At 36.4% G+C, this 19,770-nt stretch overlaps 1 protein-coding gene and 1 non-coding gene across 2 annotated transcripts; both read left to right on the top strand.

The window, feature by feature from the left end:
• The first annotated feature begins 9,428 nt into the window (after positions 1–9,428).
• Positions 9,429–9,536, top strand: LOC145044406 (U6 spliceosomal RNA). The gene has a single exon (XR_013681360.1). It is a non-coding gene; the product is annotated as a U6 spliceosomal RNA (small nuclear RNA).
• A 2,437-nt stretch (positions 9,537–11,973) lies between these two features.
• On the top strand, positions 11,974–18,703 carry LOC145038975 (kinesin-like protein KIN-7F). Its single transcript, XM_078987158.1, has 14 exons — positions 11,974–12,135; positions 12,847–13,229; positions 13,321–13,410; positions 13,505–13,605; positions 13,674–13,787; positions 13,857–13,938; positions 14,022–14,089; positions 14,184–14,249; positions 14,372–14,496; positions 14,829–15,156; positions 15,483–15,587; positions 15,914–16,798; positions 16,923–17,179; positions 18,265–18,703. The coding sequence occupies exons 2-14, from the start codon at positions 13,010–13,012 to the stop codon at positions 18,581–18,583; spliced, it is 2,760 nt and encodes a 919-aa protein (XP_078843284.1). The 5' UTR covers positions 11,974–12,135; positions 12,847–13,009; the 3' UTR covers positions 18,584–18,703.
• Positions 18,704–19,770: the final 1,067 nt, after the last annotated feature.

Raw genomic sequence — 19,770 nt, 5'->3', positions numbered from 1 at the left:
GTGATAGTGACCGGTGGTTGATAGTCAGTGCCCTAAGTGGGGGAGGATTGGAAATTTTCCGGATGATCGATAGGCTTGAGAGATTGTTTAGCTGCTTGGGTTTCGGCGGTATTTCTTTCAGCCGAGAGCAGGCTGGTATGGGTGAGTAGCAGGCGTGCGGGGCGGGATACAGACCTGGCATTGATTGTGAAGGGCCTGGGATCAAGCTGAGATCGAGTATGTATGATGGAGATAGAGTTTGGAACCCCTAGGGGGGGGGGGCTAGAACAGTATGCATGGGAGGATTTCCCGGAGAGGTAACTCAGAATGTTGATTGCTAATTGAGCGGTCCGGATAGACTGAAGGCCAGTAGGCATACCAGTCAGGCCGAAGGCTCGGAGGACGGTCCAGCTAGACTGAAGGCCCTGGAGGGCGGTCCAGGTCTGCTGAAGGTTATGAGAGTGGTCCAGTTGGCTGAAGGCCGGGTAAGGCGGTCCAGTCATGCTGAAGACTCTGCATGTGTTGTTAGATCGGTGCGGGGAATGGTTTGAGTATGTCATGTTATGTTAGCGTTAGAAGGTCTGGCCCCGTATATTGATCAAGATAGGAAGTCGAGCGTGGACTTGAGAGTCTTCGCGAGTGGATTCAGAGTATGTATGGTGCATGGGATGGCGGTTATGCCATAAGGAAATGGTGTAGTATTGGGTGAGCACCGTGGCACTTGTCATGGTGACAAGACTGCCAAGTGGACCTCCTTGGTAAGGAAAAACGGAAAGGAATGTAGCTCCGAGAGGGAATGTAAGTCACGGAAGTGAATTAGTAGTGCGAAGTGATGATTGGGGTGTTCCAATTATGGTTATGGCACAGTGTGTGCGGCGGTGGTATGGAATCACATCCGGTTTGAACGTTTGCCGAGGTCACGGAAGGAAATTCCGAGGGTGTAAAGTCAAGAGGTTCGTAAGGGATGCAGGGATGAAGTTTTGGATTCCCAGCTTGATTTTGGAGAAGGAATTGCATAGCAGTGGTTCAGCCTGAGGGATGTTTTGAGGGTCGTCAGTGGATGGGTTTTCCTAACCCTAGGGTGCCAGAGCTAGTTCAGCACGTGCATGTGATTGCAAGAGGAGAACTCATGGGAGTTGCCTTGAAGAATGTGTTTTTCTATCAGCTTTGAGTGGATAGAGTTGGACTCGGATAGGGAATCCGATGGTGCATAGTTATTTATAGCTCATATGGGTCGAGTAATGGTTGTGATTTGGAGCAGTGTTGCATCATGGGTGGTACTCAGTTGTTATGTGTAGTTATCAGAGGGTAAAGCCGGTGGCCGGCTTGTGACGGTGGTCAGGACACCGCGAGGAAGGAGAAAGTGAGTTTCTCGTTTCCATGGTTGTGCCTTGAGGAGCCTGGTTGAGTTAATGCCAGGAGTTGTAATGCAAGAGAATTGCTAGAGTTGAGTTACCGCAGGCTTCGAGGGCGAAGCCTAATTTAAGTGGGGGAGTATTGTAACATCCTGAAATATCAAGGGTAGAGTTGAAGGGCTAAAAGTGTAAATTTGAAGGGCAACTCGGCGAGTCCATGGGTGGACTCGACGAGTAGAGTCGCGAATCAGGTCACGTATTAAGTGGCCAACTCGGCGAGTCCAAAGCTGGACTCAGCGAGTAGGCGTTGAGTGGAGAAAACCCTAAATCCGGAGGATGAGCCCTATTTAAAGGACATTATACCCTCTCCCCAGCCTCCTTGATCTCCCTTGAAGTCCAGAAACCCTAGATACGTGATTGTGGAGGATTTGAGTGCATTTGGAGCTTGGGGAGGTGCTTGTTGAAGGACTCTTGAAGGAGAAGGGACTTGGATCAAAGGGCTTTGCAAGGATTCGGATTAATCTTCTCTTGGAGCTTCCTTTTGAGGTATTATTTCATTGTTTGAGCTGCTATTATCTAGATTCATCATTTTTGGAGGTGTTAGAGATCATATATTTTGATGTATTGGAGTTTAGAGGTTAGATCTGAGGTTTCTACCTCAGATCTGGAATGGAGAAGGGGTTTGAATGCATAAAGGTCCCTGTTGTTGAGAGATTGATGGAGTTATCTTGTCCCAAACCCAAACCCTAGAGTGAAAATGCCTAGATCTTTTTGGATTCACGTAAAGATTGCCACTTTACGTGATGGATGGCCTTAGGATGGGTAGATCTATGGTATGGATCATCTGCATGGCTTGGAAAGACTCTGTATGGATTCAGACCCGGTGGTACTCGGCGAGTCACATGGGTGGACTCGGCGAGTCACATGGGTGGACTCGGCGAGTTGGTTGCAGATGGCCTGGAACTCGGTGAGTTGGAAGAACAACTCGGCAAGTAGGTTGAAGATAGTCGTAGACTCGGCGAGTCTGTTCTTGGACTCGGCGAGTCTGGTCGTAGGGTCCTAGTTTCTTTTGGGAAGGTTGCGACTCGGTGAGTCAAGGGATGAATCGGCGAGTTAAGTCGCGAATTGAAGGAGGTTTTGTGTATGGGGACTCGGCGAGTCATCGGGTTGACTTGGCGAGTAGAGTCAGTCAGGGGTAGACTTTGACTTTGACTTTGACCAAGGGTTGACCAGTTGACTTCTAGGGGCATTTTGGTAATTGTTGGCTTTTGTGTTGGTGTTAGTCAGTGGTGGAGTTCGGGCCGGAGCTTTCAGCAGCGTGATCTTATCCTTTCAGTCAGCAGTTGCGAGGTGAGTTATCCTCACTATATCAACAGGGTCTAAGGCACCAAGGCCGGCCCTTTATCGGATTAAGATCCGGGTATCTGTTGTTATGTTATTGCTTTGATATGTTTGCATCCTAGTAATTAGGATGGTATTCGTTAGAGACCTGGTTAAGGTCGGTATCCTGGTATATAGGATGGTGCTATGCTAGTGACCAGTTAGGTCGGTATCTTGCCTTGAGTATGTTGTGTTACGTGATCTGTTAGATCAGTTTGATTAAATGAGAATTTATTATGTGATTGAATGTTTATGTGCACATGGTTGTTTGACTGGGGTTGGGTTGAGGCGGGTCCTGCTTTGTGCTGTAGGCCAACATACCCAGGGCGGACCGGTTATCCCGAAGGCCCAGTGAGCGGTCCAGATAGGCTGTAGGCCCCACGAGGGCGGACCAGACGTGCCGAGGCTCGGAGAGTGGACCAGGCCGACTGAAGGTCGGATGCGGGCGGACCAGTCATACTGTAGACTCAGAGAGTGGACCAGGTGGGTTGAAGGCCCGGTGCGGGCGGACCAACTACACTGCAGACTCGAGGGACATGACTAGACTCGGAGGGTGGACCAGGTGGACTGAAGGCCCGACACGGCGGACCAGTCCCACAGCAGGCCCGATATGCATGGTTGTTCTGTGATTTGATATGATATAGCATGTTATGTGTATGGTATATGTGGTTGGTATTTTGGGGGTATCTCACTAAGCTTTCGGGCGTACAATTGTGGTTTTATGTTTTTCAGGTTCGTCAGGAGACCGTGGCAAGGCAAACGCGTGATCGTACCGCTCCTTGCGTTTATGTTTTATGATATGGACCTGGGAATGCTCTGATAATAAATGTATTGAAAACCTTTTTGTAATAACTTAATGAATTGGGATGTTTTTGAAAAGTTTAAATTTTGTTGAAATTTTTGGTCGTTACGTACCAACTTGTAACATCCCAATTTTCAAGGCCAAAACTTTTGTTTTTAATTAAGTAACTTATAAAGCAGTTTACTATAAAACATCATTTATATCATAACAAAACATAATCCCATAAGTCAAATATCATAAAACATGTTGTGGAATAATAATAATGTCAGAGTACAATCCCACGAACATCATAGTGCGGAAATCATGTGTGTGCGATGCGCTGCTACCATTCGATCTATTTCAACCGGATATCAGGGATTATTTCACCCTTACCACTACCACATAGAATCATAACATACTAACATGTAGAACATAACAGATAGTGGCATACCAGACAATTACACCACAGACAATCATCTAACTACAAGCTCCTACTAGTGGGTCGGCATTTTGGCCTTAGACCCACTTCTATTGGAAAGTAACTCACCTTAGTGTCGTGAGGTGTCTAAACTATCCTCACTACCAGAATCAACTCCTCTCGATTCCTACACATAACAATCTTCCTGAATTACCATTTCATGGTCAACTCAGGTCAAAGCCTTGGTCAAAATCAAGATCTGGTTGACTCAACTCGCCATGTTGACCCACCAACTCACCGAATCTTTCAAGAACTCGCCAAGTTCTCCTTCATACAAGGTCAAGACTTTCTACCACTGACTCGCCTAGTTCATCCTTGAACTCATCGAGTCCTTCTTCATGCAAGAAGACACATCTAGTCTTGGACTTGTCGAGTTCATTATGAACTCATCGAGTTTGTCTTCATGCAGTTGGGACTTAGTCTTGAACTCGCCGATTTCCATGATCTCTAGGCCCACAAGGAACCCAACTGGCTGAGTGTTCTTCCAGCTCAACACATTGCCCAATATCAGGAAGAGGTTTAGGGGAAATTGCAACCCGACTCGCTGAGTAACATGAGTGACTCGTCGAGTCCCTCTATATCCAAAACTATTCAGTCGACTTCAATCTGGCTTAATGCATTCAAAACATAGATCTGACCTCCTATGGTCCATATTACATGTAAAGTTACAAACTTGACGTTCATGCATGGGGTATTTGGCTAAAATGGTCCTAAAAAGAGGTTTATAGGGTGCATGGAACTCTTATAGCAATAAAGTTGGCACCTTTATTGTGACGTCCCCAAAATCTTGGCCAGAAAAGACCGATTTTCATTTATGCTTTTAAAATAAATTCAGAGTAAATCCTTTTGATTTGAAAGAGTTGCGGAATTTGTTCCCAAAAACAAAACATGATAAAACAATGTTTACCAAAGCATTTCATAAAAGAAATGTATTTTTCATTATATAATCAAAACTCGGGGTGTCATTGTCCGATATAGACCAATAAGCATAAACGATAACATTACAAGTCATTCAACAAATATATACATATACAGACTTGTAAACAAAACAACTTGATGGTTCATCCATCTTACGCCCTTGCGCCACTTCCTGTAATACAAATAAAACTGAGTGGGTCAAGCTTGGGAGCCTGGTGAGCATATAGGGTTTTCAACCCACAATTAATAATTAAATTAATTATTATCAACCAACAATAACCCAGTTACCCATTCCCGTTATTCTCACTTTACGTCCCTAAAATAACTAACACAAGGGACCTAATCTAAGAATATTTTCATCGGGGTGACAACACATGCTGCGGGGGTTCCTCAGCAATATAAGTCAAATAAGGCAACCATGAGGGGGATGGAATACAGCGAATGAACACCCAAGTTCATTAACACCTACAGGTTATGAGCCTGCTAGCGTTCCACTGGACTGTCTAGAAGAGCCCGTGGTCGTCATCTAAATTCCGCTAGATGACTGGATCAAAACAACAACGAGGCCTCTCATCTGTTTATTACACACCAACTATCTACCCATGTTCTACCCAACATATTAGTAGATAAAAACATACATTTTTATACATATTTTCAAAACATGTATAGCATGCTTAATCAATACATTTTCCATATAACAAATGAGGCACACACACATAACACGTATTTCATATAGAAATAATCAGATCTGTAAGATAGAAGAAAGTGAATATACATTCACACACATAACAACAAAATATATACATAACACGTATCTCGTATAAAATACTTCATAATTATACGTTAGGAGAAAGTAACAACACACTCACACATATAAACAACAATATACTTAATACACTCAAACCATACTTGTATTATTATTGCGTTTATGAAAGGTAGTATACACTCACTTGATCAGAAGATGATCAGACAGCACTACGACTTGCAAAAATAGTAATCCGCAGCAGATCTGGAAGATCTCTACAAAATCGAACTTCTCGCGGGCAGAGCTTCGGCTCAGAAACCGCACTTCTCGGGATCTTCGGGATCTAGGGACTTGCTTCGGGACTCGGGAATATTACCGGGGCTTCGGGGTACTTCTAGCACGCAAATCGAGGTAAAACGGGAGAGAGAATAGAGAAAATAGCAACCCTAAATGGCTGGCCCTTCAAATCTATTTATAGGGCAAATTTGGCCCTTGCCACGTCGTGGAAACCTTTTCCCACGTCGTGGGCTTGGTCGTCACTACATGCGTCATCCCAAGTTGCATCTGGGGGCCTCCCGGAGGTGTCAGGACACTTGCCACGTCGTGGTCTCTGACAGTTTTGAGGTTTCGCGCCCCGAACTTCAGAAATTCATAACTTTCGCATACGAACTTCGTTTTCAACGTTCTTTATATCGCCGCGAAGGTGAGATCATGATCTACAACTCTCGTTCAGACTCCATTGGCTAATTTTTACTTTATTTTAATATATTATAAGTATATTACTTATATATTATGTTTAGTAGGTCGGGACAGGAAAACTCCGTTCGAAATTCATAACTCCTTCATCTGAACTCCGATTCCGTCCGTCTTTCCGTCGTTGCACTACTATCGATGAGATCTTCAATTCTCATTTAGATCACTAAGGATAGATATTTATCTACCTTAAATTCACTATTTACATCGCGCTGGGTCGCGCTGGGTCGTGTCGGTTCTGTCGCGAAACTTCGACAGGTCATAACTTCTTCGTTATAACTCGGATTTCAGCATTCTTTATATCTTCGGAAACCTTGTTTCAACTACTACAACATTATCTAAAGATATCGAGTTTATTTTACACTTAAATTTTGACGCTTATTTTTATTCTTAATTAATCAAACCACATAATTAAGCAATTAAGCACAAAACACATAATACTCAAATAATACACTTCTATTATTTCAAAACGGGTTACAAAGGTTAACCTAGACCATTACATTGCTAAAAATGGAAAGCCCAGAAACACAGGCGTTACATTTATGCCATGAGAACCCTCCAAGGTTCAAGATCTGAAGTGAACACTCTACATTATGCTCTAAACCCGAGGGTGACTTAGAAATGCCCCAAAAATGACAAGATTCAAGCCCTAAAGAAGATCTAACAAATGGGAAATCAAGGTTGAAGATTTTTACCTCAAACAAGTTGGAAATGCAACCAAGACTTTGGATCTAATGTCTTCTTCTTGAACCACCAAGCCTTTCCTTCCTTCTCTAAGCTTCAAATCACAAAAATGACACCAAAATAGCTCAAGAACACTCACAAATGATTAGGGTTTCGAGAATGGGGTCTGAGGGTGATGGAGGCTGGAATGGAGGCCACTTAATGTGTTTAAATAGGGTGCATTCTCTCAAATTCAGGGTTTCATCCAGACAGGTCTACTTATCGAGTCGGGGATTCCGACTCAGCGAGTAGAACCTTTCACCCGCGTCCAAATTTAGCCTCCACTCAACGAGTTAGGGCCTCCAACTCGTCGAGTTCCAGAGTAGAAGTGCAAAAATTCATATACACCCAACATACTCAACCAATTCAGCCAACTTTGAGATGAAGCTCCTAATATGTTAAGACTTTGCTCCAGAATGCATATATGACCCCTCTAAGTTGAAATGTCACGTAAAGTTGCTAACTTTATGTCCATGCATGACCATAAGAAGCTCAAAAGCTCAAAAAGTACCTAATGAAGGACTTAATGGATGCATGAAGCCTCTAACTCCATAAAGTTGGCACCTTTATGCCAAAGGAGTCCATGAAGACCTTGGATCTGAAAGAATAAGCCTTTCGGACGTCCTAATCCCAACATCCATCCAAACATTAGCTAAAAACATAACTATTTAACCAAAAAGGAGATCTAAACATTTAGCAATCAAGATAAGAACTTGATCACCTCAAACTTCTTGCAAAATGGGTAGAGTTTATGGATCCAAGACCTCCTCTTCAGGCTAAGCAACTTCTAGCTTCTTCAAATCCTTCAAAATGCACAAAGATGAACACCAAAAGCTTTCCAAAAGCTCACACATTCAACAATGGAATATAGGACTCGATTTTAGGGTTTCTGAAAATAAGAGGTTGATAAGGAGGCTAACACATGGGACATAATGACATTATATATGGCTTGCACCCTAAAATTAGGGTTTTTGGGATCTGACCATGTATGTTGTGCGTACCACTTCGTACGTTAAACGTACGTGCATGCTCCACGGTCCTTAGTGATTCACTTACGCCCTGAGTACACCAGGCTTACGCCCAACGTACTACCTCAACAAGCACATTCATGGAAGCCCAAGTCTTTTAAGCCCAACGACAACTTTAATGATTAAAACAATAAATAAATGATTAAATAAATAAGTAATACCTTGGAATCATTGGGCGTTACAAGATTTTTTTTGATTTCCATACTAATGAAAATGTAAATGACATGCAAAAAAAAATTTCTTTCTTTATTATTTTTTTTTAAATTTTTACGGGCTATCTTTATGATTAGGAGAACCCAAATGATATAATACGTTGATAGATGACCATTGTTACAAAGAACATAATGCAAAAAAAAAAATCAACTCAAACGAGTTTTTCATTGACATATTACACCCCAAATTTGAATGTAGTGAAGTCATATTTTTTAGCTTCAAAGTAGGGTATCCAGTGGAAAATATGAAAAAGAAAATCCTAAACTTTTTATCCTTCATTCATTTCGCATACTAACTATATTTGAGTTGAATTTTTTTTTCATTGTGTTATTTGTAATAAGGTTCGTTTGTATACATATTACATTTCCAGTTTGGAGATTGAGAATTCATAAATTTTAGCACAAAAGTAGGTTATTCGATGAAAATTATGAAAAAAAAAAAACATTTCTTATTTTCGCATACAAACTTCATAACAATCATCACTGTTAAGACTTTCAAAACTATAAAGGCAATCTGCAAAATTTTCAAAAATAATAATAATAATAATAAAAGTAAAAAGTAAAAAATAAAAAATAAAAAAGTTATGTAGGCCACCTGGATTTTTATTTTTGCTAGTGTGAACATACGATTTTTTTTTTTTTTAAATCGAAGGCCACCCAGATTTTTGCTAGTGTTGACATACGAAAAGCCCAAAAACAAAAAGGGGTAATGATTTAGGAGGGTAATTAGGTTTCCAGTTTATCTGTATTAGCTCACTAAGGTTTTTTTTTGTGTGTATTAGACAAATATGATTGTTATTACCATTTAGAAATAGTCATTTTACCAGTTTTAATCGGTAAAAATGACTATTTGTAAACGGTAATAACAACCATATTGGTCTAATACGTACAAAAAAAAAAACTTAGTGACCTAATATGGACAAACTGGAAACCTAATTACCCTCCTAAGTCATTAACCCTAAATTTAAAGACATTAAGAATATATGACCATCACCAGTAAACTAGTTCGTTTAGAACTCGCATTGTCCCATATAATCTGCTACTCCGCTCTATGGTGAAGCTCTTCATCTATGGTTGTCCCTTTGGGGACATCCGATAAAATTGGAACAATACAGAGAATATTAACATGGCCCCTGCGTAAGGATAACACACACAAATCGAGAAATGGTCCAAAAAAAATTTTAAACCCTTCGTCGTCTTCTCTGGAACCCTAATTCCATTTTCAAATGCAAATAGAGTTTAATTGCTATTCTTACGTTTTAGTAGTTCATCTACTAAAGTTATGATCAGACAACATGTGGATTCCATTGATCTTCTTGTTGATGTCTTCAACCATTTGTGGCAAGTAAGGGTGATCTTTCTTTTTATAAAGTCTCCTTTAAGTTTTTTACTTTTCCTATCATTAAGTTTCATGCTTTATAAACTTCCGTTTATGTGTTGTATATAGTCTGTATGTGTTTGTTCATGTGTTGATTTTTGATTAATTTTGCAACTTCAGTTTCTTAGTTCATGTTGTGGTTTTACTTTTTATAAAATAATTGATAATAGGCATCCTCTGCAAGTCCCTATTGGTTTTACATTTCCATTCGTTATCAAATGTAGACATTAATGGGAGGTATCAAAGTGAAATTGTATTTGTACATATGGATGTGTTCATGTAAACATTTAAATGACAAAAAATAAGTTATTGATAAAATGTTGCATATTTATGTAATGAAGATCATCAATCATATGAGTTTGTGGACTTAAAAGTTTTGGAAGGGTTGTGAGATAAGTTTAAATGGAAGCAGCTATTTCCAGTCAAACAAGTAAGTCATATTGATTAGTAAGCATGTTTTCTAAATAATTAGGGTTAATGACTTAGGAGGGTAATTAGGTTTCCAGTTTGTTCATATTAGGTCACTAAGATTTTTTTGTGTGTATTAAACCAATATGGTTGTTAATGACTTAGGAGGGTAATTAGGTTTCCAGTTTGTTCGTAGATTTTTACTATTTCTGTCATTTTCCCATTTTCTTAGCTATTTTGTAGATAAAAAAGCTATTATAATCACATTCTCATTTTTAAATAAATGGTCCCAACACCCTACAAACACTCCCCTTCTCCTTTCCTATATTCATCATTTTTCTTCACCGTCCAACTGGGTGCGGGTATGAACCCAATTCTTTTTGGTGCAGGCAATTTTGTTTTTGAGAAAATGGTTTATAAGGTTGCACGGAGTGGGAGCGGGAAAGGGAATGAGGGAAGCTTTCCTCACTCTTGAACACCACTCCTTAGGTGAGGGAAACATCCCGCGGGAAAGAGGTGGGGGGAGGGAGTGCCGCACTCTCTCTCTCTTCATGCTATTGGACAATTTTTTTTTCTTTTTATCCTTTTTAATATTTATAAAATTATACACCTATCAAAAAAATATAAAAAATATATTAAAATTCATGGTTTTTAATTCCCTACAAAATGAGTATAATATATTTATGAAATATATTTTAAAAAAAATAGAAAAATATAGTGAGGGAAGCTTTCTACCCATTCTTTAAGTTTTAGGTGAGGAAAAGAAAAGTGAAAGAAAAAGTGATGTGGCCCACAAAAAGTGAAGGAAACATTCCTCCCACACCCTGCGGTCCAATAGAACTTTTTACCACAAAAGTGAAAAATTACCAATAGCCTTAATTTTTGCAAATGACCATATGCTAAAAGTGAAATCATTCAAAAACGTTTTTCTAAAACATGTATTGTCTTGTCGTTTTGACTGCAAAAATCCATACATTTTAAATGATAATACCTTATAAAATATTGTTGTGTAAAAAAGTTATAAAACCTATTAGCTGATTTTTGAGAAAAAAAAAATTCAATACGTTTTTTCTTTTGGTTTTCCTTTCCATTTTATCCATCTCACCTTTTCTTCTCTTCTTGATATAATATAAGTTTAAACGATTCGGATGAATATTTTTTATTATTAGTGTTGGTGGTTCTTAGCAGTCAGAAAATAAAAAATTAATATACGTTAGACTATTTTTTTCATCTCCTTTGTTTATTAACTAATTATGTCAATTTTTTTTAAACATGTTTGATGTTTCTCATGGGCAACATAATACTTTATGTGTGTTCTTGATATCAATATTTATGTATGCTATTTGTGTTTTTATGTACGCGTCATGCATGTGTGTTTTTTGGTTTGTTAGTTCTGTAGGTAAATGTGATCAAATCGAACAGGGAAATCAAAGGACTTAATATGAAAAAGTCAAATTACCTTACTACATGGCACAAAAAAAGAGTCTTAACGGTTCCAACTTAACGGCAGTTAGGGTGAGGGACCAAGAATGCAACCAAGCTATGAGTTAGGGACTAAGAGTTCAATAAATGAAATTTATGGACTAAAGGCGTTACAAACAGAAAACCAAAGGGACCAAAACAGCAGTTTACTCTAATACGTAACTTTTGTAAAGCTCAAGGAGTGTTGATGCAAATTGATTTCTCAAGCTCGAAAATATCTTCATTTCCAGTTAGTCGTTGAAAATTGGCGGTTTATTTTCAAAGGTCCATAGAAGTCCAACATGCACGGACTAAAATTTTCCAAAATCCCTTTGTATTGGTAGATGCTATCGGTATCAACAGGCTGCGTTCGAAATTCTCTGATTCATTCATTCGGTTCTACATCCTAATCTGCAGCATTTTCTCTCTCTACGATCACGTCAATGGGGTTGATTTTAATTGGATTTGCAGTTTTGATCGGTTTGAAGATCGCTATAGTGTGCGCGTTATTTGTTCGCTGAGTCGATTATAATGAGGTGAGATATATTGTTCTTGCAGCTTTTTATGTTATATGAATAAAACTAGTTTTCGTAATTGAATTCATGGCTTTGTTTGATAGATTAGTAAGCTTTATCTGAATAGTTTTAAGGTAGGTAAATCGATTTTATTGCACGCGATGGTCAGTATAGGAGGTTTTTTCTTTAAAATCGTTGTTCTGTAGATGGAGTTTGAGCCTCGTTGATTTTCCAAATTTATGACCCAACTAACTTTCATCGTCGTGGCGATTTTCTGATTCTGGATTCTTCTGCTGATGATTCTAATTTCAATGTCGATGCTTAAAAGTTTTAATTAAGCTAGGGTTTATATGAGAAATCTAACTGCAGCTGTGTTGATCTTTGTGCATTATTGAATCCATTGGAAATTGTGTATTATGATCATATATGAAATGCGCTGTTGCATAGTATATGGCTTGAATTTGAATGACGGATTCGTATTCAAGGTAAGCACTGAATACGCTATTCAGGTTTTTTGTGTTCTGAAACAAATAGCTAAAGCTTGTGTAATTGATCTGCGCAAATCTAAAACATGTGGGAGATAGAATCGAAACTCAACAGAATCATTCACAAACATTGGCTACTAAGTCATGAAGCTCCTAAATGTAGAAAGTCTATAAGATTTGTAAATTGTAGCCAATATTATAGAATATTAGATATGTATGTTGATTTTCTTTTTCTGTTCTTTTACAGATGTTGTGGTGAAATGATTTAGGATAAAACCAGAGCCATCAGGTTCTGCAAATTTTATCACTCTTCATGTCATCAGGAGAAAAAGTGATTGGTTTGTGATCTTTTTATCTGGTTCTTTATCCTTTTAATCTTCTTTCACTGCATTTAATCTCATCAAGACAAGATGATGGAGTCAATTTCTGGAGATGAGTATGAATTAGATGATGAACAAGAGTCACCTGCACATGAAGAGAAGATCTTCGTTGCAGTGAGACTTAGGCCTTTAAACGAAAAAGAAATTGCAAAAAACGATTTATCTGATTGGGAATGCATAAACAAAACCACTATCATATACAAGAGCAACCAATCAGATCGACCCATGTACCCAAACGCCTTTACTTTTGGTAATCCATCTGTATACTATCTGTCTTATAAATTATAATACATTTCCCTCTTTTTTATTTTATTCCTGATTGATGAATGTTCTTGAAATAGACCGAGTATACGGGTTTGATAGTACAACAAAACAACTGTATGATGATGGAGTCAAAGCAATTGCTCTTTCTGTTCTTAATGGCATTAATTGTAAGCATCTTTCTCATGTTATCACATTCTATATCATTATATTTTTATATGATATATCAACTATCATGTCTTAATTCAATAACTGTTACTCCAGCAAGTATATTTGCCTATGGGCAGACAAGCAGTGGGAAGACATACACCATGTCTGGAATTACTGAATTTGCAATAGCAGATATATATGACTACATAAACAGGGTAATTGTTGAAATTTTTTTATATTCTTAACACCCATTCCCTTCTAAACATGGATTTTTATGTTTCAGCATAATGATAGAGAATTTGTGTTGAAATTTTCCGCCATAGAAATCTACAATGAATGTGTCAAAGATCTTCTCAGTTCAGATGGAACCCAACTTAGACTCCTTGATGACCCAGAGGTTAGAATTGTCATTTCTCCAATTAATCAAAAAGTGTTAATTCATTAATCTTTGTGGCTTGTTCTTTAGAAAGGGACAGTTGTAGAAAAACTAACAGAAGCTAATTTGAGAGACTGCAACCATTTAAAGGAACTTATCTATGTGTCAGAAGGTAAATACTAAAAATACCATTCATGTTCTTTACTCATTACACAAAAATATGTTTGATAATATAATGGAAGATGTAAAATATAGCTGAGAGACAAATCGGGGAGACTGCATTGAATGAAATGAGTTCAAGATCTCATCAGATTTTACGACTGGTATATATTCTTTTCTTAAAATAACTTTTATAAACATGAATAAGAATACAATTTAGATTAATCTTAATCATTCACAAGAAATTAAATCTTTCAGACAGTTGAAAGTTCAGCCCTTGATTATAGAGGAGGTGATAGTGGAAGAACTCTTTCAGCTACTGTGGTATGCAATATGGATGTTTTTTTTCTCTTCTAATAACCATTACCTTATATATTTTATTGATTTTATTTTTATAGATATTAAAATGACCAAAAGATTAAATAAAAAAATGGTTTGCTATGCAGAGTTTTGTAGATTTAGCTGGAAGTGAGCGTGCTTCTCAAACATTAGCAGCTGGCACTCGACTCAAAGAAGGCTGTCACATTAATCGCAGTTTGCTAACACTAGGAACTGTTATTCGTAAACTGAGGTCTCCACTTTCTAATTTCTACTTTTATTTTTTCTTTTTGGAATTCCTGAAATGACAAAAGTGCCCCTAAGCCATAACAAAGTTGGTCCCACTGGTCTTACGTCAGTCACCTAGTGGTCTGTGTGCTTGATTTACATCTCACCTGACATATGGGCCATCTAGGGTTTGTTTGAAAAATAATCTTTTCGTAGAAATGACACAATTACCCCAAAGGGTGTAGCATAGTAAGGGTCTTTCTCACATGATGGACTTGGCGTAGGACAGTGTGGGTCAGCTGAGGGGTTGTGTCCGTCTGTCTGTCTGTCTGATAAGTTTTATGATTTTGGATGCAGTAAAGGAGGAAATGGGCATGTGCCTTATAGAAACTCGAAGCTAACACGCATACTACAAAACTCTCTTGGAGGCAATGCAAGAACTGCAATACTATGCACTGTGTGCCCTGCACATAGTCATGCTGAACAATCAAGAAACACCCTTCTTTTTGGTTCTTGTGCTAAAGATGTTAACACAAATGCACAAGTTAATGTAGTGATGTCAGATAAAGCATTAGTGAAGCAGTTGCAACAAGAATTAGCTAGATTGGAACGTGAGTTAAAAGTTTCTCCTCCTTCAAATGACTCTACATCAATAATTAGAGATCTTGAAATTCAACTTGAAAAGGTAACAAATATGCAAATCACCTCACTCACACTTAGTACATTGGACATTCATGATACGACATCACATAATATAACAGATAACAAAGATAATACAGATAATACAAAATTCATGACATGATATGACATGACAGAATATAACAGATAACAAAGATAATACAGATAATACAAACATTCATGACATGACAGAACAAATAAATAGATAATACAAACATTCATGGCATGATATGACATGACAGAACAAATAACATATATAATACAGATAATACAAACATTTTTTTCATGACATGACAGAACAGATAATACAGATACTAATTTTGTATTATGTAGATGGAGGAAAAGATGGAAGAGTTGACTGAGCAACGTGATCTAGCTGAAACTCGCCTTGAGCATTTAATGCAAGTAAATGGAATAGATCGAAATTCTTTGCCATGGGTATGCTTTGAGTAATCTTTTCATTTTAGTAAAAAAGAAAGATAAAATATGTGTTCAATCACTAAAATTATAAAGAGATTGGGGTTGTATTACAAATTAACCAAATGTTATGTTAAAATTACTAGCAAAATGCCTTTTTCTACAAAATGAAATCATCATTTAGTTAAAAAATGAAAATATATTATCGAAATGTTTTAAAAAAAAAAGTAGTGGGTACTTCATAAAGAAATTTCCTCAAAAGAAAAAACCTTGAAATCTATTTTGTTAATTTTTTACACTAAAATATATAGTTTTTTGTTTTTATTTTAATCCTTCCTATTATGTAGGAGGAGGATAAGGACACATATGAGGTAGTTGAGCCTCCTAGAGTTGGTGCTTCATTGCGCATACATGGTCAAGAAAGTCAACGCTCTCCTGATGAAAACTCCCCTCGGATATTCTTGAAAGAATATTCCGTACCCGACCCATATCACGAAACGGATAACATGTATCAAAAAATAAGAATAAATCCAGAAGACATCGAGAAAACATCATTCACATACGATAAAATCAGAATAAATTCAGAAGACGACTTCAATGAAGATCAACATATCGACAACACAGATTACAAATTCAGAATACATCCAGATAGAGGTTTCAAGGAAGATCAGCATTTCGAAAAAACACCATTCATAGAAGATCGAGACTTTGAGGAAATTTCAATCAATGACGATGACGTCACCAATGAAGAAAAGGCAAAAATATCAACCCTACACGATGACGTCACTAGCGATGATGACGTCATCAATACACAAGAAAGTGAGGACGTGAATGAGACAAAATTAGAACAATCTCATTCTCATTCTCATTCTCATTCTCCATGTTCATCTAATTCAGAAGGGATGACAAATGGTTTCACAAGAAGCAAAAGTTGCAACGAGTTTGCATCATCAGCTCCTCCATCTGATGATGAAATGGTGATTGAGAGTAGAAAAAGTAACGAATCTGAAAAGGACTTTTCTGTAATTAAACAAATTATACCAAAATCAAAATCAGAAGCGGATGTTAAAACAATAAACCTGAAAGAAGACACTCATAATCCTCTCACAATCATTGATGAAAAAGAAATAGAAAACAGCATCAAATCATCAAACGAAGGAGATGTTTCTGATCACAATTCTCCTACTGATAAACCAATCAGGAAACTAGAAGATGTATTCAATGATGAAAGGGTATTTATGCATCCATCTTGTTTAATTTAACTTCTATCAAATTTTATAAACTATTTAAACATAATCACAAAAAATAACCAAAAGAATGAAGTTTTGTTTATATAAATTGTAATGACATGTGTAGGAGGCTGAGGTAAAAGGTGATGAATCAGGAGAAGTTAATAATGAGGTGATGGCTATAACACCTTATAATGATTGGTCAATGGTGTTTGAAAAACAAAGAGGAGATATAATTAAACTTTGGGATGAATGCAATACGCCTTTGATTCATAGAACTTACTTTTTCTTGCTATTCAAAGGAGAACAATCTGATTCGGTGTATATGGAGGTGGAGCTTAGAAGACTAGCTTTCCTGAAAAACACGTCTTCTCTTGCCACTAGGTACATTACATATTCTCGATGCAAGAAATAGCAACCTACTTTTGTTTTTTCATTTTTTTTATAGCATCTTACTTTCATTTAGTCTTTTTTTTATAGCATCTTACTTACATTTCTTTCTACAACATTGTAGTTTAGTTTTTTTTTTTTTTTTTTTCTTATTAAGACACTATAGTTCGAATAATCTACCCAATTATGAAAAACTACTAAATTACAACAGTGAAAACCAGTCTGTTTTTAAATGGGTTAATCTCATAAAAGACCTTATATATTTGTTTTTTTTTTTCTGGATAAAACTTCATTTTTTCATGAAAAAAACTTTACATTTTTTTTCCAAAAAAGCCACTTCACTTTTTATTTTTTCCGAAAAAACCCTCAACGGTATAGTATAATTGTTTCCGGTAAAACCTTCAATGTTTTTTTTAATAAAAAAACCCTCAGATTAATCTCATAAAAAACTTTATATTTTGTTATTTTTCCGGACTAAACCTCAAATTTATTTTTTGCCAGAAAAATACCTTGTATTTTTTTTTTCCGATTTGACCCTTTTTGTCATTTTTTTCATAAAAAAAAGTTGTAAAATGTGAGGGTGTTTTAGAGAAAAACTAAAAAAAAAATTGAGGGTTTATTTGGAAGAAGTTAGAAGGTTGAGGATTTTTGTTGGAAAAAAAAAAAGACAAAGTTGATGGTTTTTTGGAAAAAATGAAAAAATACAATTTTCAGGCAAAAAATAAAGTTGAGGTTTAATCCGAAAAAACACAAAATATAAGGTCTTTATGAGATTAACCCGAAAAAAGAAAATACTAAAAGGGTCATACTTAAAAAATGGAAAAATGCAAGGTCTTGTTCAGGAAAAAAAAAAGTTGTGGTTTAATCCGGAAAACACACAATATATAAGGTCTTTGAGATTTACCCTATTTAAACACATTGCTATAGTTGAGTAGATGTTAACATTATTCTAACACAAAAAAATAAAAGTAAAATGCTATAATCAACAAACAAATAAAAGTACATTGCTATTTCTTCCATTTTATTTCTAGGTTCCCCATGATACTAAATTGCTAATACTATTATTACAAATTTAACAGTGAAAGGGCTCTTAGTCGCGAAAGAATAATGCTGAGCAAGAAACTCTTAAAAAAATATTCATCAACTCAAAGAGACCTCATTTTTCGAAAATGGGGGATTCCATTAGACTCAAAACATAGAAGGGTACAATTGTCACGTTTACTATGGTCAAAAACAAACGACATTGATCACATCAAAGAGAGTGCGGATATGGTTGCAAAGTTAGTTGGTATTGTTGAACTAAACCAAACGCCAAAAGAACTGTTTGGGTTAAGCTTTCTTCCTACGCCTGACCACATTAAGACCTCCTTTTGGAAAGCTAGCATCTCCTTTACATAGCTATGTTTCATTTTTATATGAAAAACTAAAATTTTTGTTGTAAATAATTGCTATAAGATCTTTTCGATCGCGTATAATCTTGTACATTACATATAGATATGTGATTTGAGGTTGAAAATTGAGCCGGAAAGTTTCTTGATTGGATGTTGGTTTTGTAACATATGAAAGTTTCTTAGATTGTGTTTGGTGCAATGGTTGAAAAGCTAGATTTTATCTGATGACCTAACTGGTAACTGATAAAGTAATAATTTTGGTAAAAACTAGATTGTATAAGTTAGATAGAAAATATTAAATGAAATTTAGATATATAATTAAAAGCTAACGTTATATTTTATGAAACACTGTTAAAATAAATCACAAAATTCTTCATATTAAAACAATTAGTAATAAAGAGCTTTCTAACTGTTTTTATGCATAAAGATAAAATGGTTATTTACTCTCGTTCATATTAATTTAATGAACTTTAGGGACAAAACGTAATAGTTTTTAGATATGAAGACATTTTTATTTCAGCATTATTTTTATGCATAAAAGAGAAACTGTATTTCTTGATACAACACTTTATCAAGACAACACATGATCAATCTATCAATATTTTACCCATACATCACTTAATAAAGAAAAAAAATGCATATGCGTACTTGATTAAATATTTAAGGTGTTTTGGTTTTTTTATTGCACTACATTTATTTGTGTTGTTAGATGTAAATTTTCAAATTATTCAGAGTAAATTATACTAATGGTCCCTATGGTTTAGGGTAATTTGCACGTTTGGTTCATAACTTATTTTTTTAACTCGAAAGGTCCCTACTGTTTGTTTTTATTACGCGTTTGGTCTCTGTCTTACATAAAAAGTCTATTTTTCCCTTTATTTTTTAATTTATTTAAATAAACACACCCCTAATCTCACCCTTCTCACCTTATTTTACGTAACTCATCATTTTTTTCCTATTTAAATAATAGTCTGTTTAGGTATGATAGGGACCAAACGCGTAACAAAAACAAACAATATGGACCAAACACGTAATAAAAACAATCAGTAGGGACCTTCCGAGTTAAAAAAATAAGTTAGGGACCAAACGCGCAAATTACCCCAAACCATAGGGATCATTCGTGTAATTTACTCAATTATTTATTGCTATTATATATTATGAAATTCAACATATATTTTTATGTTTTCATGGATT

This window comes from Lactuca saligna, chromosome 4, assembly GCF_052625555.1.
Source record: "Lactuca saligna cultivar CGN05327 chromosome 4, ASM5262555v1, whole genome shotgun sequence".
NCBI lineage: Eukaryota > Viridiplantae > Streptophyta > Magnoliopsida > Asterales > Asteraceae > Lactuca > Lactuca saligna.
This window is presented reverse-complemented; position numbering and strand designations above follow the sequence as displayed.